Below are 15,953 nucleotides of genomic sequence, written 5' to 3' on the forward strand. Positions count from 1 at the left end.
GTGGCTGCAGAGCCTCTTTACCAAGGCCCCCTCCAGCCCCATGTAGAGGGAGCCTGAGCCTGGAAGGAGAAGGGCCGTTTGCCCACACTGTTCATAGGCAAGGCAGGGACCTGGGTTCTGGCCAGTCTTTGTGTTTCCTACCCTGTGACCTTTGTGCCTCTCCCAGCCTGTGTCTTGGTCTACAAAATGGGGGCAGCCATCAGCCACCAGGTCCCTGGGCAGAGGTGAGGAAGTGTCAGCTGCCCCCTGCAGTGCTTGGTCCTCATGCATTGAGCACCTGAGTTGTGCATAGCTGCACAGATGGGTAAACTGAGACCCTGAGCAGGAATAACAACCAGCTTGGGTCAGAGGACACCCAACACCAGACACACACAAGAGGTGATCATAGCAGGAACCAGTTTATTGGTTGAGGTGGTGGGGGGTGGGGAGGTTAGAGGCCACACCATGAGGAGCGAGGGCTCAGGTCTCCCCAGGGCCCTGGAAATCCATATCCTCCACCAGGTCCTGCAGGTAGGCCTTGTACTGGTCAGAGGTGAGGGACAGTGGGTGGCTGTTGGAAATGTGCAGGTCCACAGTGTTCTCCAGGGAGGAGGCACCCCCTACCCGGGCGATTTCTACCAAGGCCCTGAGGCACGTGGGCACAACCTGCGGGGGAAGTGGGGACAGGAGTCAGGGAAAACACCCGGCCAGTGTCCACCAAGGTAGGAGTCAGGGCTGGGAGAACTACAAGTCCCTGCAGCCCCCGCTGTAACCCAGGATGAAACACACACACACACACACACACACACCCACCCACCCACCCACCCACCCCCTTACCCCCTTCCTGGGACAGGAGTCAGGGAAAACACCCGGCCAGTGTCCACCAAGGTAGGAGTCAGGGCTGGGAGAACTACAAGTCCCTGCAGCCCCCGCTGTAACCCAGGATGAAACACACACACACACACAGGGCTGGGAGAACTACAAGTCCCTGCAGCCCCCGCTGTAACCCAGGATGAAACACACACACACACACACACACAGGGCTGGGAGAACTACAACTCCCTGCAGCCCCCGCTGTAACCCAGGATGAAACACACACACACACACACACACACACACACACACACACACACACACACACACAGGGCTGGGAGAACTACAACTCCCTGCAGCCCCCGCTGTAACCCAGGATGAAACACACACACACACACACACACACACACACACACTCTACAACTTCCTGCAGCCTCTGCTGTAACCCAGGATGAAACACACACACACACACACACACACACACACACACACACACACACACACAACTTCCTGCAGCCTCTGCTATAACCCAGGATGAACCATAGGCCCAGGGCTGCTGGGAGTTGTAGATTTCCCTCTACACACACACACACACACACACACACACACACACACTCATATGAGGCTAGAGTATTCCCAGATGTCAGGGCTGAGCAGTCTGTGATCTCAACTCGTGGGAGCCACAGCCATGGCCTCACAATGGCAGCTAAAACTTGAAGTCCACCAGCTTCGACATGGTTTAGAGCAGGGGTCCCCAACCCCCCACGGCCTGTTAGGAATCAGGTTGCCCAGCAGGATGTGAGCAGCGGGTGAGGGAATATTACTGCCTGAGCTCTGCCTGCTGTCAGATCAGCGGCAACATTAGATTCTCAGAGGAGCACGAACTCATCGTGAACTGCACACGCGAGGGATCTAGGCTGCTCCTTAGGAGAATCTAATGCCTGATGATCTGCAGTGGAGCAGTTTCATCCCCAAACCACCCCCTCCCTGTCTGTGGAAAAATTATCTTTCGTGAGACTGGTCCCTGGTGCCGAACAGCTTGGGGACCACTGGTTTAGAGAGTTCAAAGCAGGTTCTGCAGGTGAGGCCGTGGGAAGGAGCTCCCGGGGATGAAAAACTGGTTATTGCTGAGATCTTGGAAGTTGCAATCTTTTAGAGGGCCCTCTGGGAGTTGGAGTTCCTGGGAGCAACCTCTTCCCTCTGTAAGGCCACCCCTCTCAGCCCCAGGGACTCAGGTCTGCAGGCACCTTGACCATCACGAGCCTCTTGGTCCATGGCTGGTCCTGGGGCCATGATTCCCCCACACAGAACCAGAGGGCATAGCGTGGTGAGCGTCCACTTCCTTCTGTGAAGGTGATCAGATCTGGGGGCCCAGGAGTCTAGTCAGTGATGAGAAGAGGACCCTCTACACGCCCTTCCCCGTAAACTTGAATGGCAATCCCCACCATTTCCCCTGACCTAAGGCCCTCTGCTGCCTCGCCCAGAGGACTGCTTGTTTGGGGAAAGTCCCCATGATTCTGTTTGTATACTTCCTCCTCCTTCCCTCCCTCCCTCCCATCATGGTGGGGTTGTTGGAAGGCCCCCCACCCCCGCAAGCCCCCAAGCCTCAGCATTCACAACAGGCCCAGAGTAGGGGGCCCAGGCTTCCAAGGATGCCAGTGAATCTGGAGGAGAAGCTGGTTGGCATTCAGTCCCCTCTGAGGCCGCACTGTCCAACTGCAGCCATTAGTCATGTGAGGTCATTTCAGTTTAAATTGTAATCAATTAAAACGAATCGTAGGCCGGGCGCGGTGGCTCAAGCCTGTAATCCCAGCACTTTGGGAGGCTGAGACGGGCGGATCACGAGGTCAGGAGATCGAGACTATCCTGGCTAACACGGTGAAACCCCGTCTCTACTAAAAATACAAAAAACTAGCCGGGCGAGGTGGCGGGCGCCTGTAGTCTCAGCTACTTGGGAGGCTGAGGCGGGAGAATGGCGTGAACCCGGGAGGCGGAGCTTGCAGTGAGCTGAGATCACACCACTGCACTCCAGCCTGGGAGACACAGCGAGACTCCGTCTCAAAAAAAACAAACAAACAAAAAAAACGAATCGTGTCCTGGTGGCACTCGCCTCACCCAAGTGCTCGGCCCTTGTGGCTAGTGGCTGCTGTACCGGACAGTGCAGGTGACTGTCATTTCCATCATGGCAGAAAGTGCCACCGCACAGCGAAACCCTAAGGGACATAGCTTTCCTGCTATTGGTCTGTCCACCATCATTAGTTACGATAATGATGACAGCGGCAGCTAATTCCCCGAGCATGCTGTGTACTGGGCCTGTGTCTCACCCCAGTGCTGGCAGGCAGGTACAGAGAGGAGACCGTCCTCGGATTCCACGGGCTCAGGGCAAAGTCCTTTGCCTTGGGTTATACAGTGGGCCAAGGGCAGCCAGGGTCTGAATTCAGTCCTAATCCTGAGTTTTTGTTGTTGTTGTTTGAGACAGAGTCTGGCTCTGTCACCAGGCTAGAGTGTAGTGGTGCGATCTCGGCTCACTTTAACCTCTCCCTCCCTGGTTCAAGTGATTCTCCTGCCTCAGCCTCCCGAGTAGCTGGGATTACAGGCGTGTGCCACCATGCCCGACTATTTGTTTGTATCTTTAGTAGAGATGGGGTTTCACTATGTTGGCCAGGCTGGTCTCAAACTCCTGACCACGTCATCTGCCCGCCTCGGCCTCCCAAAGTGCTGGGACTACAGGCGTGAGCCACCGTGCCCGGCCAATCCTGAGTTCTTAACCACTGTGCAGTCTGCTTTCTACTGGGCAGGGCGAAGCCCCCATCTCACTCACCTACAATGAAGGGCCCCAGGTCGAACACGCCTCCTTCCTTGTCCTTGGGGACCTCGCCATCAGGCCCATGCCCGCTGTTGAGCAGCTCCTCGCTCACTGCCCAGTATGTGTGGCAGTGCCCCAGCCGCTGGGCCCAGAGCCGCTGCCCGGCCCGCCGCAGAGCCAGTCCCCCACCCAGGGAGCTCAGCACGTGCCTCACGTAGCTCATCACTCCCCTGTCTGTCAGGGACATGCCAGGGTCTGGCAGTGTGATTGGCCATCCAGGCAGCGTCCTGTCGCCCACTTCGGACCCCACCAGCCGCAGGCCCTCCGGGCAGGAGATGGTCTGCTGGAAGACTTGGCGGCCCCGGTAGAAGGCTGTCACCTCGAACTCCCACTCTGAGCAGTGGCAGCAGCCGTGTGAAGGGGAGAGAGATTGAGAATCAGGGGCTGCCGCCCAGACCTCAGCCCTCCCAGCCTGCAGCTGACACTCACCTTCCCCCGGCACCAACAGCCGCTTCAGTGGGTTCTCAGAGGGCTCCAGGTTTGGGAAGGGAGTGGGACTGTCCAAGCTGGGGCTCTGCAAGTGCTGAGGGGCTACAGCCAGGCTTGGGGGTCCTGGATCTGGCAGTGGGGCCAACACCATGTTACCCAGTAACTCATCCAGAATGTTTTCCTGGAGGGAAACAAAGAAAGAGAATCAGGCATTTCCATAGTCTTTTCTGGAGACTTCATATGGACCAGGTCTGTTCTCAGCAATGCAGGGAGGTCAGGCTTGAGCTCTGCCTTCAAGGGGCTTCCAGCATGGGGACAGAGCCAGCCATGGCATCAACAGCCAAACACTCTTAATGAACGCCAGGTGCTACCATTCCAACCCAAGGATCTGGCTCTATGCAGGTAAGACCTGGGCGGGGCAGGCTGGGTAGAATTTCAGAGGGGATGCTCCCCCAGCTCAGGCCTCAGCAGGATCAAGGTGAGGGAGTTTTCAGTTCCCAAGAGGCTGACAGCCCCCTGCCGAAGTCCATGAAATCCTGGGAAGGTGTGCTAGGGCCTTGAATGCAGGGTGAAAACTCGGAATTTTCTCCTGAGGAGACTGGAGCAGGAACAGACAGGGCCACCACTGGCTCAGGTAAGGGGCAGGCTGGAGGCAGGGAAGCGGGGGGATGGTCCACAGGGAGAGGACAAGGCCCATGGGGACACGACAGAGACTGAGGGGCATGAAGGTTGGGCACATTCTCACCTGGGTATCAGAAGTACTGCCTCCGCCATTGGTGTCCGGAGAGTAGTCTGGCTGGGAAAAGTCCCCAACTCCTGTTGAGAAAGGTGGTGAGGGGAGTAGGGGTGCCAGGAACCCTTGGGACCCCAGCCTCCCACATGAACCCCGATCTGGCAGACCTGAGTTCACAAACTCGTAGATCTTATGTGGGTCGTGAGGGTCCTTGCTCCGGTCCTCTGCTAAACACAACCCATCTTTGCGGTTGAGGGCAGAACGGAAATTCCTCTTCCAGGTTGGCAGGTCTGGCTTATCCCTCCCGGGAACGTACGCACCAGTGGCCTCGGCCCAGGCCTGGGGCAACAGTGGTGTCAGGATAGTGGGGGAGGACGACTTAGATCCTGCTCCTGGGGCCCTAACCCTGTCTCCTGGATCCTAACACCACCCTCTTTCCCTGGCAAGTTCTAAGTCTGCAAGTTCCATCCACAAATCCCCCCGTCCTATCTACCTCCATCCCCCACCTCGAGTTTTTAAAAGCCTTTTTTTCTTTTTGAGATGGAGTTTCACTCTTGTCACCCAGGCTGGAATGCAATGGCGCAATCTCAGCTCACTGCAACTTCCGCCTCCCTGGTTCAAGCAATTCTCCTGTCTCAGCCTCCTGAGTAGCTGGCATTACAGGCGGGCACCACCGCACCTGGCTAAGTTTTGTATTTTTAGTAGATAATTTTGTATTTTCACCAATGATTTTGTATTTTCACCATGTTGGCCAGGCTGGTCTCAAACTCCTGACCTCAGGTGATAGCCCGCCTCGGCCTCCCAAAGTGCTGGGATTACAGGTGTGAACCACGGCGCCCGGCCCAAAAAACTCTTCTTTCTAAGCCAGGCTTCCAAGTCCAACTTGGTGTCTAACCCCGTGCACCACCTGCCCCGCGACACCCTCTGTGATAACCCCGCCCCTCACACTGTTTACCACCTCTGGCATATACTAATTCAGTGGTTAGGAACCCCAGATTTGGGGCTCCAGGTCTCACCTCTGATGTTTCAAAAACCATCCCCCAGTATCTATCCTACAACCAAGAGCCCCGGCCCCTAGAGAGCCCCAAAACCCCAGGATTCATTTCCTTTGCGTACTAACCGGCTTTCCCGGTTTTATTGCCGTAACCGGGCAGCTCCAACCCTGCTTGCGTCCCACCATCAGTCAGCTGATCCGGCTAGCCCCGCCCCTCCCGTTCTAGCCCCACCCACCAACGTTGGCACGAGCCAGCCCCTCGGGCGATACCTCCGCCGTCTCAGCCCGGCCCGCTAGGAGTCCTTTCTGCCCCGCGCGCAGCTCAGGGTTTCCAGCGTCCCCGGTCGTCTCACGCACCTGGAAGATTCTGAAATCCTCCTCCTGTGCATCCTGCCGTAGGCCGTGCTTCCAAGGGATGCGGAAGCGCGTGCGGCTCTCGTTCACCCAGGCCACGCCCTCCAGTTGCCCCAGGTCCAGCTGCGACACCAGCCAGGGCAGGATCCGTGGCTTTGGGGTTCCCATGGTCCGGCCTGCGCGTATAGGGCATTTTCTGGGCGCGACCGGCCTCCCCCGGACCCACCTGGCCTGGAGTTTCCGCACCCAGAACCCTCCCTCTCACGGGCCACGGCACAGGTCCTTCACCCATATTTTCGGGGGTACAAACAGGAAACCTCCTCTTCCCATCCTCCCATCTTCCCGAGAGGCTCCTTAATCCGCTAGGGTTCCTTCCCATATCCATGGCATACCCTTCCCCAGTGTCTTCAGTGCAGACCCTCCACTCTCTCAATTCCGCCAGTATAGACCTCCTCTCTCCCCGACATCATCGAAAGCAAGTATCCCCACTTTCAGGGTAGCATCCTCTTTCCCTAGTTATTTCAGTGCAGAATCGATTCACGTGTAAGCCTCTATCTCCTGCTATTTACCCCAGTGTAGATCCCCTTCCCCAGTCCCCCTACAGAAGATCCCCCGAAACATTTCCAACACAGAACTTCCATCCAATTCCTCCTCGACTGCCAGCCCCCCTCCTCCAGGACAGAGCACGCCTCAGGTTTCGGGAGTGAACTACACCCATGTACGGAGTCCATCCTTCCCTCTGTAGAACCCCTCAGTGTAGACGCCTCCTGTTTTCCTCTTTCCTCCCTACTTTTTCTAGTTTTTCTCCAGCCGACCTCCAGCGTCGGCCACTGTAGCTCCTTCCTTGCTCCACTTTCCCCAGAGTACACAGCCTGCCTTTCCACTCTCCGTGCAGACCCATCCTGTTTCCCGCTCCTCGCTCTCGGACGCCACTAACGCTCTCCCAGGCTCTTCCGCGTTACCTACGATAGAAGCTCAGGGCGTGCAGGGAGCTGGCGCCCACCCCTGTTTTGGGGCTCCGGATAGCTCTCAAACTCGAGGCTGCGCACCCCCTTTCCCGTCAGCTGAACTCTAGACGCTGAGGCTTTCTTTTCGATCGACTTCTTGAAATAAAACCAACTTTATCATTCTTTGGGTAACACACCCCGGAGCCGAACGGACGGCCCGCGGGGCCCGGGGCTGTCCCCGCCCCTATGCCCTTTTTTGGGTTTCCGGCCAGAGGCATGCTGGGAGCGTCACATGCAAATTGAGCGTGCATCCAGCGTTCCGCCCTTTCTTCGTTGGGCCAGTTACCGACCCGGCCCAGTGCGCAGGCGCGGGAAAGTTGAACTAATAAAGTTTGTACAAGTTGAGTGGAGGCGGCGGCAGGTTGAGTGGAGGAGGCGGCGGTGAGGCCCCGGACCAGGTCAGCGGGGTGTTGACGAGGGGTGGGGTAAGGAGGGAAGAGGAGCGGGCCAGGATCCAGTAGTGGGCACCCCAGTCCCGCTTCTCCGACATCCAAGGGTCCAGGGTCCTCTAGATTCCAGCAGGAGTCGGGGATTTGGAACTACACCTCACAGCAGGCTGCGCGGCGAAGAAGCGCGGACCGAGGGGAAGATTTGCCCTGAAGCCTCCTGGGATTGGTAGTTCCCGATGCTTTAAGGGTTTCAGTAGTTTGGCATATGCCTCTTATAGAATCCAGGAGTTGGGGCGCTAAGCCCCTTCTTCCTGGGAGACCTAAGGGTCTGGGGCTCCAGTTCCTTTCTCTCTAAGACTCAGGAGTCTAGGACCCCAGCTCCCTCCTCCTTTAGACCCACGAATCTGGGCACCCAGCCCCCCCACCTTTCCTTGGATCAAAGAGTCTTTACTGACCCCTCTTTCGTCTGAGGACTCAAGAGTCTAGGCCCCTAGACCGACACTTTCCAAAGGACCCAGGAGTCCAGGCCTTCCTTGGGACTCACAAGTCCTGGTCCCCAACCAAGCCTCCACTTCTTGCTAACCCCTTGGAGTCCAGTCCCTAGTCCCCTCTCTCACAGGTGCCTCCATGGCAGGCTCTGAAGAGCTGGGGCTCCGGGAAGACACGCTGAGGGTCCTAGCTGCCTTCCTTAGGCGTGGTGAGGCTGCCGGGTCTCCTGTTCCAACTCCACTCAGGTAAGAGGAGTTGCCCTTCTCCCCCAGGGGCCAGCATTTGAGGCTCCCTCCTAACTCTTGCTCCTGGTCTCAGTCTGTCTCCTCTCTTTATATCTGGCTCTATTCTCTGTTTTGGAGAGAGGTCCTCAGCGGGGGAGGGAGGGAGTTGGGGAAAGAGCCTGCTTGCAGGGGATCTTTGGTGGGGTCACTCTCTGAAGTCCTCTTCCCCAGAAGCCCTGCCCAAGAAGAGCCAACAGACTTCCTGAGCCGCCTTCGAAGATGTCTTCCCTGCTCCCTGGGGCGAGGAGCAGCACCCCCGGAGTCCCCTCGGCCTTGCTCTCTGCCCATCCGCCCCTGCTATGGTTCAGAGCCTGGTAAGAGATTTCCATGATCGTCTATGAAACTGGCAGAACACGGGATAAGGTGCTAGTTTAAGATCACTCAGGGGGTGGCTGTGTGGAGTCTCTAGCATCAGCCTTCAGGATGGAACCATCCTGTCGTCTCCTCTCCCCAGTTAGATTTCTATCTGTCAATGCTGTGGGTTGGCTTTCAGAGAGCATTTGGTCCATCTGGTTGTCGTCTCTTTCCTTCCATAACTACTTCCCTGCCCCTAGGACTTTTGTAGCCAGGAATACCCCTGATAGAGGGGTAGGAGGGCTGGTTTTCAATTACATCTCCCTGGCTGTTTTAGTTGCGTGACTCTGGGGAAAATGCTTTCTCTTCCTTGCTCCCCTGTTTTTCCAATAGCAGAGTAGGAATTGGGGAGGAGGTCACTGGACTTGATCAAGGTGACCCACAAGTTTCCCCGTAGGTGTGAACCTGGACAGACTAGTAATGGCTGCTGCAAGTGCTAGCTTGAAAAGGAGTTCACAGCTGGGGAGAGGAAGTGTTTTGATCAATTGGTGATGTCTGAAGTGGGTGAGGGAAGGGGGATACTAACAGTAGTGTCTTGTGTTTGCCTTCCTTGGATGAGATCATCTTCGAGGTCTAGTTCAGCTCTGACAGTTTTTTGGAGACAGAGCTCTGTCACCCAGGCTGGAGTGCAGGGTTGCAATCTCGACTCATTGCAATCCCCACCTCCTGGGTTCAAGTGATTATTGTGCCTCAGCCTTCCGAGTGGCTGGGCTTGCAGATGCACTCCAGCATACCAGCTAATTTTTGTACTTTTAGTAGACACGGGGTTTCTCTATGTTGGCCAGGCTGGCCTCAAACTCCTGGCCTCAAGTGACCCTCCCGTTTCGGCCTCCAAAGTGCTGGGATTACAGACATGAGCCACCACACCCGGCCAGCTCTGACATTCTAAGTGCAGTTTGAGGATCTGATAAAATGAAAAGTACAAAGGTTTTGGCATTTTTTACCAAGTTTTCTCACTGGGACTCAGCTTACCCCATTATAAAATGGGAATCATTGCCACCTGCCACGGTAGTTGGGGGAAGGAGAGAATCCATAAGTTTCCAATGTCCTGGAAACCTGTCATTAACTCTTTTCACCCCAGGCCCAGCTACTCCAGACTTCTATGCCTTGGTGGCTCAGCGGCTGGAACAGCTGGTCCAAGAGCAACTGAAATCTCCACCTAGCCCAGGTGAGGCACGGAGGAGCCCCAGAAAAGGATGGGAGTAGGAGGATAGGGTTCTGCCCCCAGCCAAATTCTCTTCTGCCTCCAGAATTACAGGGTCCCCCACCCACAGAGAAGGAAGCCATACTGCGGAGGCTGGTGGCCCTGCTGGAGGAGGAGGCAGAAGTCATTAACCAGAAGGTGATGGGCGTCTGTCCCACCCCTTGGCAAGGACAAGAGTTGCGGAATGGTGGGGCACTGGGATCAGAAGCTGGATCTGTATTTTCTTTGGATGGTCAGGTGGAAAGAGGCTGGGACAAGGTTTCAATGAAGGGTTGAGGCTGGGCGTGGTGGCTTATGCCTGTAATCCCACCACTTTGGGAGGCCTAGGTGGGCAGATGACTTGAGGTCAGGAGATCGAGACCAGCCTGGCCAACACAGTGAAACCCCATCTCTACTAAAAATACAAAAATTAGCCAGGTGCGGTGGCACATGCCTGTAATCCCAGCTACTTGGAAGGCTGAGGTGGGAGAATCGCTTGAGCCCAGGAGGCGGAGGTTGCAGTGAGCCAAGATTGCACCACTGCACGCCAGCATGGGTGACGAAGAGAGACTTTTTTTTTTTTTTTTAATACAGAGTTTTGTTCTTGTTGCCCAGGCTGGAGTGCAATGACACAATCTCAGCTCACCGCAACCTGCGCCTCCTGGGTTCAAGCGATTCTCCTGCCTCAGCCTCCCAAGTAGCTCCCAATAGCTGGGATTACAGTCATATGCCACCACGCCTGGCTAGTTTTGTATTTTTAATAGAGACGGGGTTTCTCCATGTTGGCCAGGCTGGTCTTGAACTCCTGACCTCGGGTGATCCGCCCACCTCTGCCTCCCAAAGTGCTGGGATTACAGGCGTGAGCCACTGCGCCCGGCCGACTCTGTCTTAAAAAAAAAAGGCCGGGCGCGGTGGCTCAAGCCTGTAATCCCAGCACTTTGGGAGGCCGAGACGGGCGGATCACGAGGTCAGGAGATCGAGACCATCCTGGCTAACACAATGAAACCCCGTCTCCACTAAAAATACAAAAAAATTAGCCGGGCGTGGTGGCGGCGCCTGTAGTCCCAGCTACTCGGGAGGCTGAGGCAGGAGAATGGCGGGAACCCGGGAGGCGGAGCTTGCAGTGAGCCGAGATCGCGCCACTGCACTCCAGCCTGGGCGACAGAGCGAGACTCCGCCTCAAAAAAAAAAAAAAAAAAAAAAAAAAAAAGAATGGTTGAACGACAGGAGTATGGTTAGGGTAGTACTGTACTGTAAATTAGTGGTTTTAATTGATTGTTAGAGGGGTGTGGCCTAAATTCAGAAGATGTGGCCATCAAAAACATCTAGAAGAGATTGACCAGGTTGGGGAAGTAAGGGAATGAATGTGGGGATGGGGGAGTGTCTAAAATCTTACTGAGCATAGAAGGGGCCTGGCTTACAATGTAGGGGAAAATGTACTAACAGAGGAGCCCTGGCTTGTGGCTGTGTCCTGGAATCTGATTGGCTCAGGAGCTTGGGCAAGGCACATGGTCCTCTAATACTGATTGAATGGTAGAGGGCAAGATTGTTGTAGACACTAGGCCCCTGGGAAAGGCTACCGGGGGTGTGGCTAGATTAACTCCATTACAATAGAGATTGGGCCTGATTGGCTCTTGAGGCAAGGGCAGGGGCGTGGCTTAGCGACAGGCGTTCTAGGCCCGTATCCCGAGGGTGGGGGTAGTTTGGCAGAGACCTTAGAGTCCGGCTTGATTGGCTAATATGGATGAGGGGTGGCCTAGAACTTTAGCGTCTAGAAAGATCCTGAACCGGGAAGTCACGCCTCCCAGCCCCCCCCCCCCCCCCCCCCCGCCCCGTTGGTTGGCCCCAGGGGCGCTGCTGACGCAGACCCTGCCTTTTCCACCCTACAGCTGGCCTCGGACCCCGTCCTGCGCAGCAAGCTGGTGCGCCTGTCCTCCGGCTCTTTCGCCCGCCTGGTGGAGCTGTTTTGTAGCCGGGAGGACAACTCTCACCCAAGCCGAGCATGCCCCGGGCCGCCGCCTCCTTCCCCGGAGCCCCTGGCCCGCCTGGCCCTGGCCATGGAGCTGAGCCGGCGCGTGGCCGGGCTGGGGGGCACCCTGGCCGGACTCAGCGTGGAGCACGTGCACAGCTTCACGCCCTGGATCCAGGCCCACGGGGGCTGGGTGAGCCGTTGAAGCCTCTCTCTGCGGGCCTCATTTTACCCAACTGTCTTGTGATAGAGGTTCTTAGGTTCCCCTCAGACCTCAGGTATTCTCCCAGCTCCACTGCGTTCGTTCTGTGTTGAGCCCTTGCTGTATGCCAGGACTGCAGTGATGAGTGCGGATGCTATGCCTGGCGTCAGCGACTGGGTACACTAATACTGTGAGCGTGAAACCAGTGACTGAGATTACTCAGGGAGAGGCAGGGCGAGGTGGCTCATGCCTGTAATCCCAGAACTTTTGGAGGCCGAGGCAGGAGAATCATTTGAGGCCAGGAGTTCAAGACCAGCCTGGACAACATAGTAAGACCCCCATCTCTACAAAAATTGAAAGTAATTAGCCAGGGTCAGGTGTGGTGGCTCACGCCTGTAATCCCAGCACTTTGGGAGGCCGAAGCAGGTGGATCACCTGAGGTCAGGAGTTTGAGACCAGCCTGGCCAGTGTGGTGAAACCCCGTCTCTACTAAAAAAGTACATAAATTAGCCGGGCTTTGTGGCAGGTCTCTGTAATCCCAGCTACTCGGGAGATTGAGGCATGAGAATCGCTTGAACCTGGGAGGCAGAGATTGCAGTGAGCTGAGATCACGCCACTGCACTCCAGCCTGGGTGACAGAGTGAGACTGTTGTCTCAACAAAATAATAAAAACTGGGTGTGGTGGCTCACGCCTGTAATCCCAGCACTTTGGGAGGCTGAGGTGGGTGGATCACTCGAGGTCAGGAGTTTGAGACCAGCCTGACCATGGTGACAGTCTGTACTACAAATACAAAATTGGCCAGGCGTGCTGGTGCACACCTGTAATCCCAGCTACTTGGGAGGCTGAGGCAGGAGAATTGCTTGAACCTGGGAGGCAGAGGTGGTAGTGAGCCGAGATTGTGCCATTGCACTCTCCAGCCTGGGCAACTGTCTCTCAACTCTTGAGACAGAGCGGAACTCTGTCTCAAAAAATAAATAAAAATTAAAAAAATTAATAATAAATTAGCAAGGTGTGGGAGCTCACACATTTACTCCCAGCTACTCAGGAGGCAGAGGAGCCAGGAGGATCACTTGAGCCCAGGAGTTCAAGGTTGTGGTGAGCTATGATTGCGCCACTGTACTCTAGTGTGGGTGACACAGTGAGACCCTGCCTCAAAAAATAAAGTAGGGACAGTAGTCATGCTACCTCAGAGGGTCACTCTGAGGGTTAAAATGGGGTCAATCTGGTAAGCTGTCTGTGCACTGCCTGGCATGCGGGCATTTGTTGATGTGGTTTTATGTGTCTACTCGCTGCCGTTCCAACAACGCCTGCCAGGATGCCCTCCCGGGGAAGCCCCGCCTCCGTCCTCTGCCCCTTCTGGTGGGGTCTGGTTTCACCCCCAACAAGGCCTTCCCAGGTCCCCATTGACTATCACAGCCACCTCCACACCCCCCCACCACCCTCCTTCCCGCTTCCTGCTCTACTTTTCCTTCCATAGCAATTTGCGCCTTCTAACAGCTGGTGGAATTGACTTGTTTTGCTTATCTTCTGGTTTATTTTTCTTTCCTGGCATCTCCTGCCTCTAACACATCAGCTTCAGAAGACCCAAAAGTCTTCCCCGCTCTTACTTTATCTCCAGTGCCGGTTTCAGAGTTGGATTGGGCTCCAGCATACTGGCCCTGTGACTTGGTGACTGTTGCAGTCTCCCTGAGTGACACTTTCCCCCCGGTCCAGTGAGCACCGTCTCATTTACCTGCCTCGGGGGTCGCTGTGGGTATTCACCGAGAGAGGGACACAAGCCAGGCTCTGGATGGAACCGGTTTCCCTGGCAGGAGCTGGTCAAGTGTGTTTGAGGAGCAGGGAGGAGGAGGCCAGTAGGGCTGGAGCAGGGTGAGTGGGCGAGAGCTGAGAGGAGGAGAGGCGCTGGGCCAGCCGGGACCCTGTGGTCACGGTGAGTGACAACTGGGACTTTGACTCCGGGTAAGCCAAGGACTCTGAGCAGCCTAGATAGTCGCTGATTTAGGCGTTAACGGGTGCCCTCTGGCGGCCAACTAGAGACAGACTGCTATCAGACCCAAGTCAGGGGCAGTGGAGCATGCTGGATTTAACTTAGCGGTGGAGCTGACAGATTTGGCTAATGGGCCAGATGTGGGGACAGGCCAAAGGATGCTGGCCTAAGCAGCTGCAGGGCGACATCTAAGTTCCCTGAGAAGATGGGGGACAGATGGGGGCTATGGGGGTGGGGACAGGGGCGATGGGGGTGAGGAGCAGGACTGGAGATGGTCCAGTCTATAGTAAGATCAGAACACATCGCACATGTTGAGGGGACTGGATATAAGTGTTGGGCTCAGCAAAGAAGCTCATTTATTTTATTTTATTTTATTTTTTTTTTTTTGAGACGGAGTCTCGCTCTGCCGCCCAGGCTGGAGTGCAGTGGCCGGATCTCAGCTCACTGCAAGCTCCGCCTCCCGGGTTCACGCCATTCTCCTGCCTCAGCCTCCTGGGTAGCTGGGACTACAGGCGCCCGCCACTGCGCCCGGCTAGTTTTTTGTATTTTTTAGTAGAGACGGGGTTTCACCGTGTTAGCCAGGATGGTCTCGATCTCCTGACCTCGTGATCCGCCCATCTCGGCCTCCCAAAGTGCTGGGATTACAGGCTTGAGCCACCGCGCCCGGCCTTTATTTTATTTTTTGAGACGGAGTCTCACTCTGTTGCCCAGACTGGAATGCAGTGGCACGACCTTGGCTCACTGTAACCTCCGCCTCCCGGGTTCAAGTGATTCTCCTGCCTCAGCCTCCTGAGTAGCTGGGGTTACAGGCGCACACCACCATGTCCAGCTAATTTTGTAGTTTTAGCACAGATGGGGTTTTGCCATGTTGGCCAGGCTGGTCTCGAACTCTTGGCCTCAAGTGATCCACCTGCCTCGGCCTCCCAAAGTGCTGGAATTACAGGCATGAGCCACCACGCCTGGACAATTTCTTTAAAAAAATTTTCAATAGGATCGATAGCAGGCAAGCTTTCTTGGTGGGCCAGGTCCTCTGCCAGGGATTTCAATGGAATGATCCCATTTAAACCCACTACAACCGCATGGGGCTCTTACTATCCTCATCTTGTGGGGGTGGAGAGGGAAAGTCCCCAGCGTGCAGCGTGTTGGAATCTGGATTTGTACACGAAACCACCGCTCTGAATTGTTCAAATCCCAAGACACTTCCCCGTCTCTGACTCTGTCCCTCGACTCTTCACTCTGTCTGGGTCTCTGCCTGACCCCACTCCAGTGCCTTTCCTCCTCCTGCCAGGACTCTGTCCCCCTCGTCCCTGTGCCCTTCTCTGGGTGTCTGTCCCTCTCTGCTCTCTGGTTCCTCGCCTTCCTGTCTCTGATCTCACAGGGCTGATGTGGACGCTGCTGTAGGGGGGAAATACCTGCCCTGCTCACAGGGCTCTGCCACTTTTCCCTTCCAGGAGGGCATCCTGGCCGCCTCACCCGTGGACTTGAACTTGCCATTGGACTGAGCTCTTTCTCAGAAGCTGCTACAAGATGACACCTCATGTCCCTGCCCTCTTCGTGTGCTTTTCCAAGCCTGCCTTTTCAGCTCAGGGCTGTGGGGTGGTGGTCGCCCTACCTGTTTTTGCCAAAAATAAATTGTTTAAAACTTTTTGTATTAAAAATGTTACAAAGTGTTCAACTGTCTGTTCTTACACTCCAGAACTGAAGTTCTAAGTAGAGGGGATTTGGTTCAGAGATTTCTGTGGCTTACACAAATTAAGGAAGGAACCAGTTCATTCTAGAAATATTTATTTGGAGCACCTACAAGAACCTGTCTCCTGGACATGTAACATATTTGAGAGAATATCTGTAAATAGTCCAGCAACTTGCTTTTTTTTTTTTTTTTCTTGTTGCACAATCTGGTTATTCTACCTAATGCTGTAT

General features: G+C 55.5%; 2 protein-coding genes across 30 annotated transcripts; one reads left to right on the forward strand and one right to left on the reverse strand.

The window, feature by feature from the left end:
- Nucleotides 1–379: 379 nt before the first annotated feature.
- Nucleotides 380–7,363, reverse strand: IRF3 (interferon regulatory factor 3). Of its 22 annotated transcripts, none has more exons than XM_028838512.2 (9): nucleotides 7,135–7,363; nucleotides 6,561–6,680; nucleotides 6,172–6,344; nucleotides 4,988–5,159; nucleotides 4,833–4,903; nucleotides 4,088–4,268; nucleotides 3,614–3,991; nucleotides 2,040–2,155; nucleotides 380–645 (listed from the first exon to the last, which is right to left on the reverse strand). In XM_028838512.2, exons 3-9 carry the CDS (start codon nucleotides 6,334–6,336, stop codon nucleotides 460–462), a joined length of 1,269 nt encoding a protein of 422 aa, XP_028694345.2. In that variant the 5' UTR covers nucleotides 6,337–6,344; nucleotides 6,561–6,680; nucleotides 7,135–7,363; the 3' UTR covers nucleotides 380–459.
- Nucleotides 7,364–7,438: 75 nt separating this feature from the next.
- BCL2L12 (BCL2 like 12) lies at nucleotides 7,439–15,700 on the forward strand. Of its 8 annotated transcripts, none has more exons than XM_077981065.1 (8): nucleotides 7,478–7,573; nucleotides 7,671–7,790; nucleotides 8,184–8,298; nucleotides 8,512–8,651; nucleotides 9,773–9,859; nucleotides 9,942–10,033; nucleotides 11,764–12,036; nucleotides 15,485–15,700. In XM_077981065.1, exons 3-8 carry the CDS (start codon nucleotides 8,192–8,194, stop codon nucleotides 15,533–15,535), a joined length of 750 nt encoding a protein of 249 aa, XP_077837191.1. In that variant the 5' UTR covers nucleotides 7,478–7,573; nucleotides 7,671–7,790; nucleotides 8,184–8,191; the 3' UTR covers nucleotides 15,536–15,700. The 8 variants fall into 8 exon arrangements, with proteins under 8 accessions (XP_028695009.2, XP_028695011.2, XP_077837192.1 ...); XM_077981064.1 differs by having other exon boundaries at nucleotides 7,485–7,573; nucleotides 8,509–8,651; XM_028839176.2 differs by lacking the exon at nucleotides 7,671–7,790 and having other exon boundaries at nucleotides 7,439–7,573; nucleotides 8,509–8,651.
- Nucleotides 15,701–15,953: the final 253 nt, after the last annotated feature.

This window comes from Macaca mulatta, chromosome 19 (assembly GCF_049350105.2).
Source record: "Macaca mulatta isolate MMU2019108-1 chromosome 19, T2T-MMU8v2.0, whole genome shotgun sequence".
NCBI classification, from domain to species: domain Eukaryota; kingdom Metazoa; phylum Chordata; class Mammalia; order Primates; family Cercopithecidae; genus Macaca; species Macaca mulatta.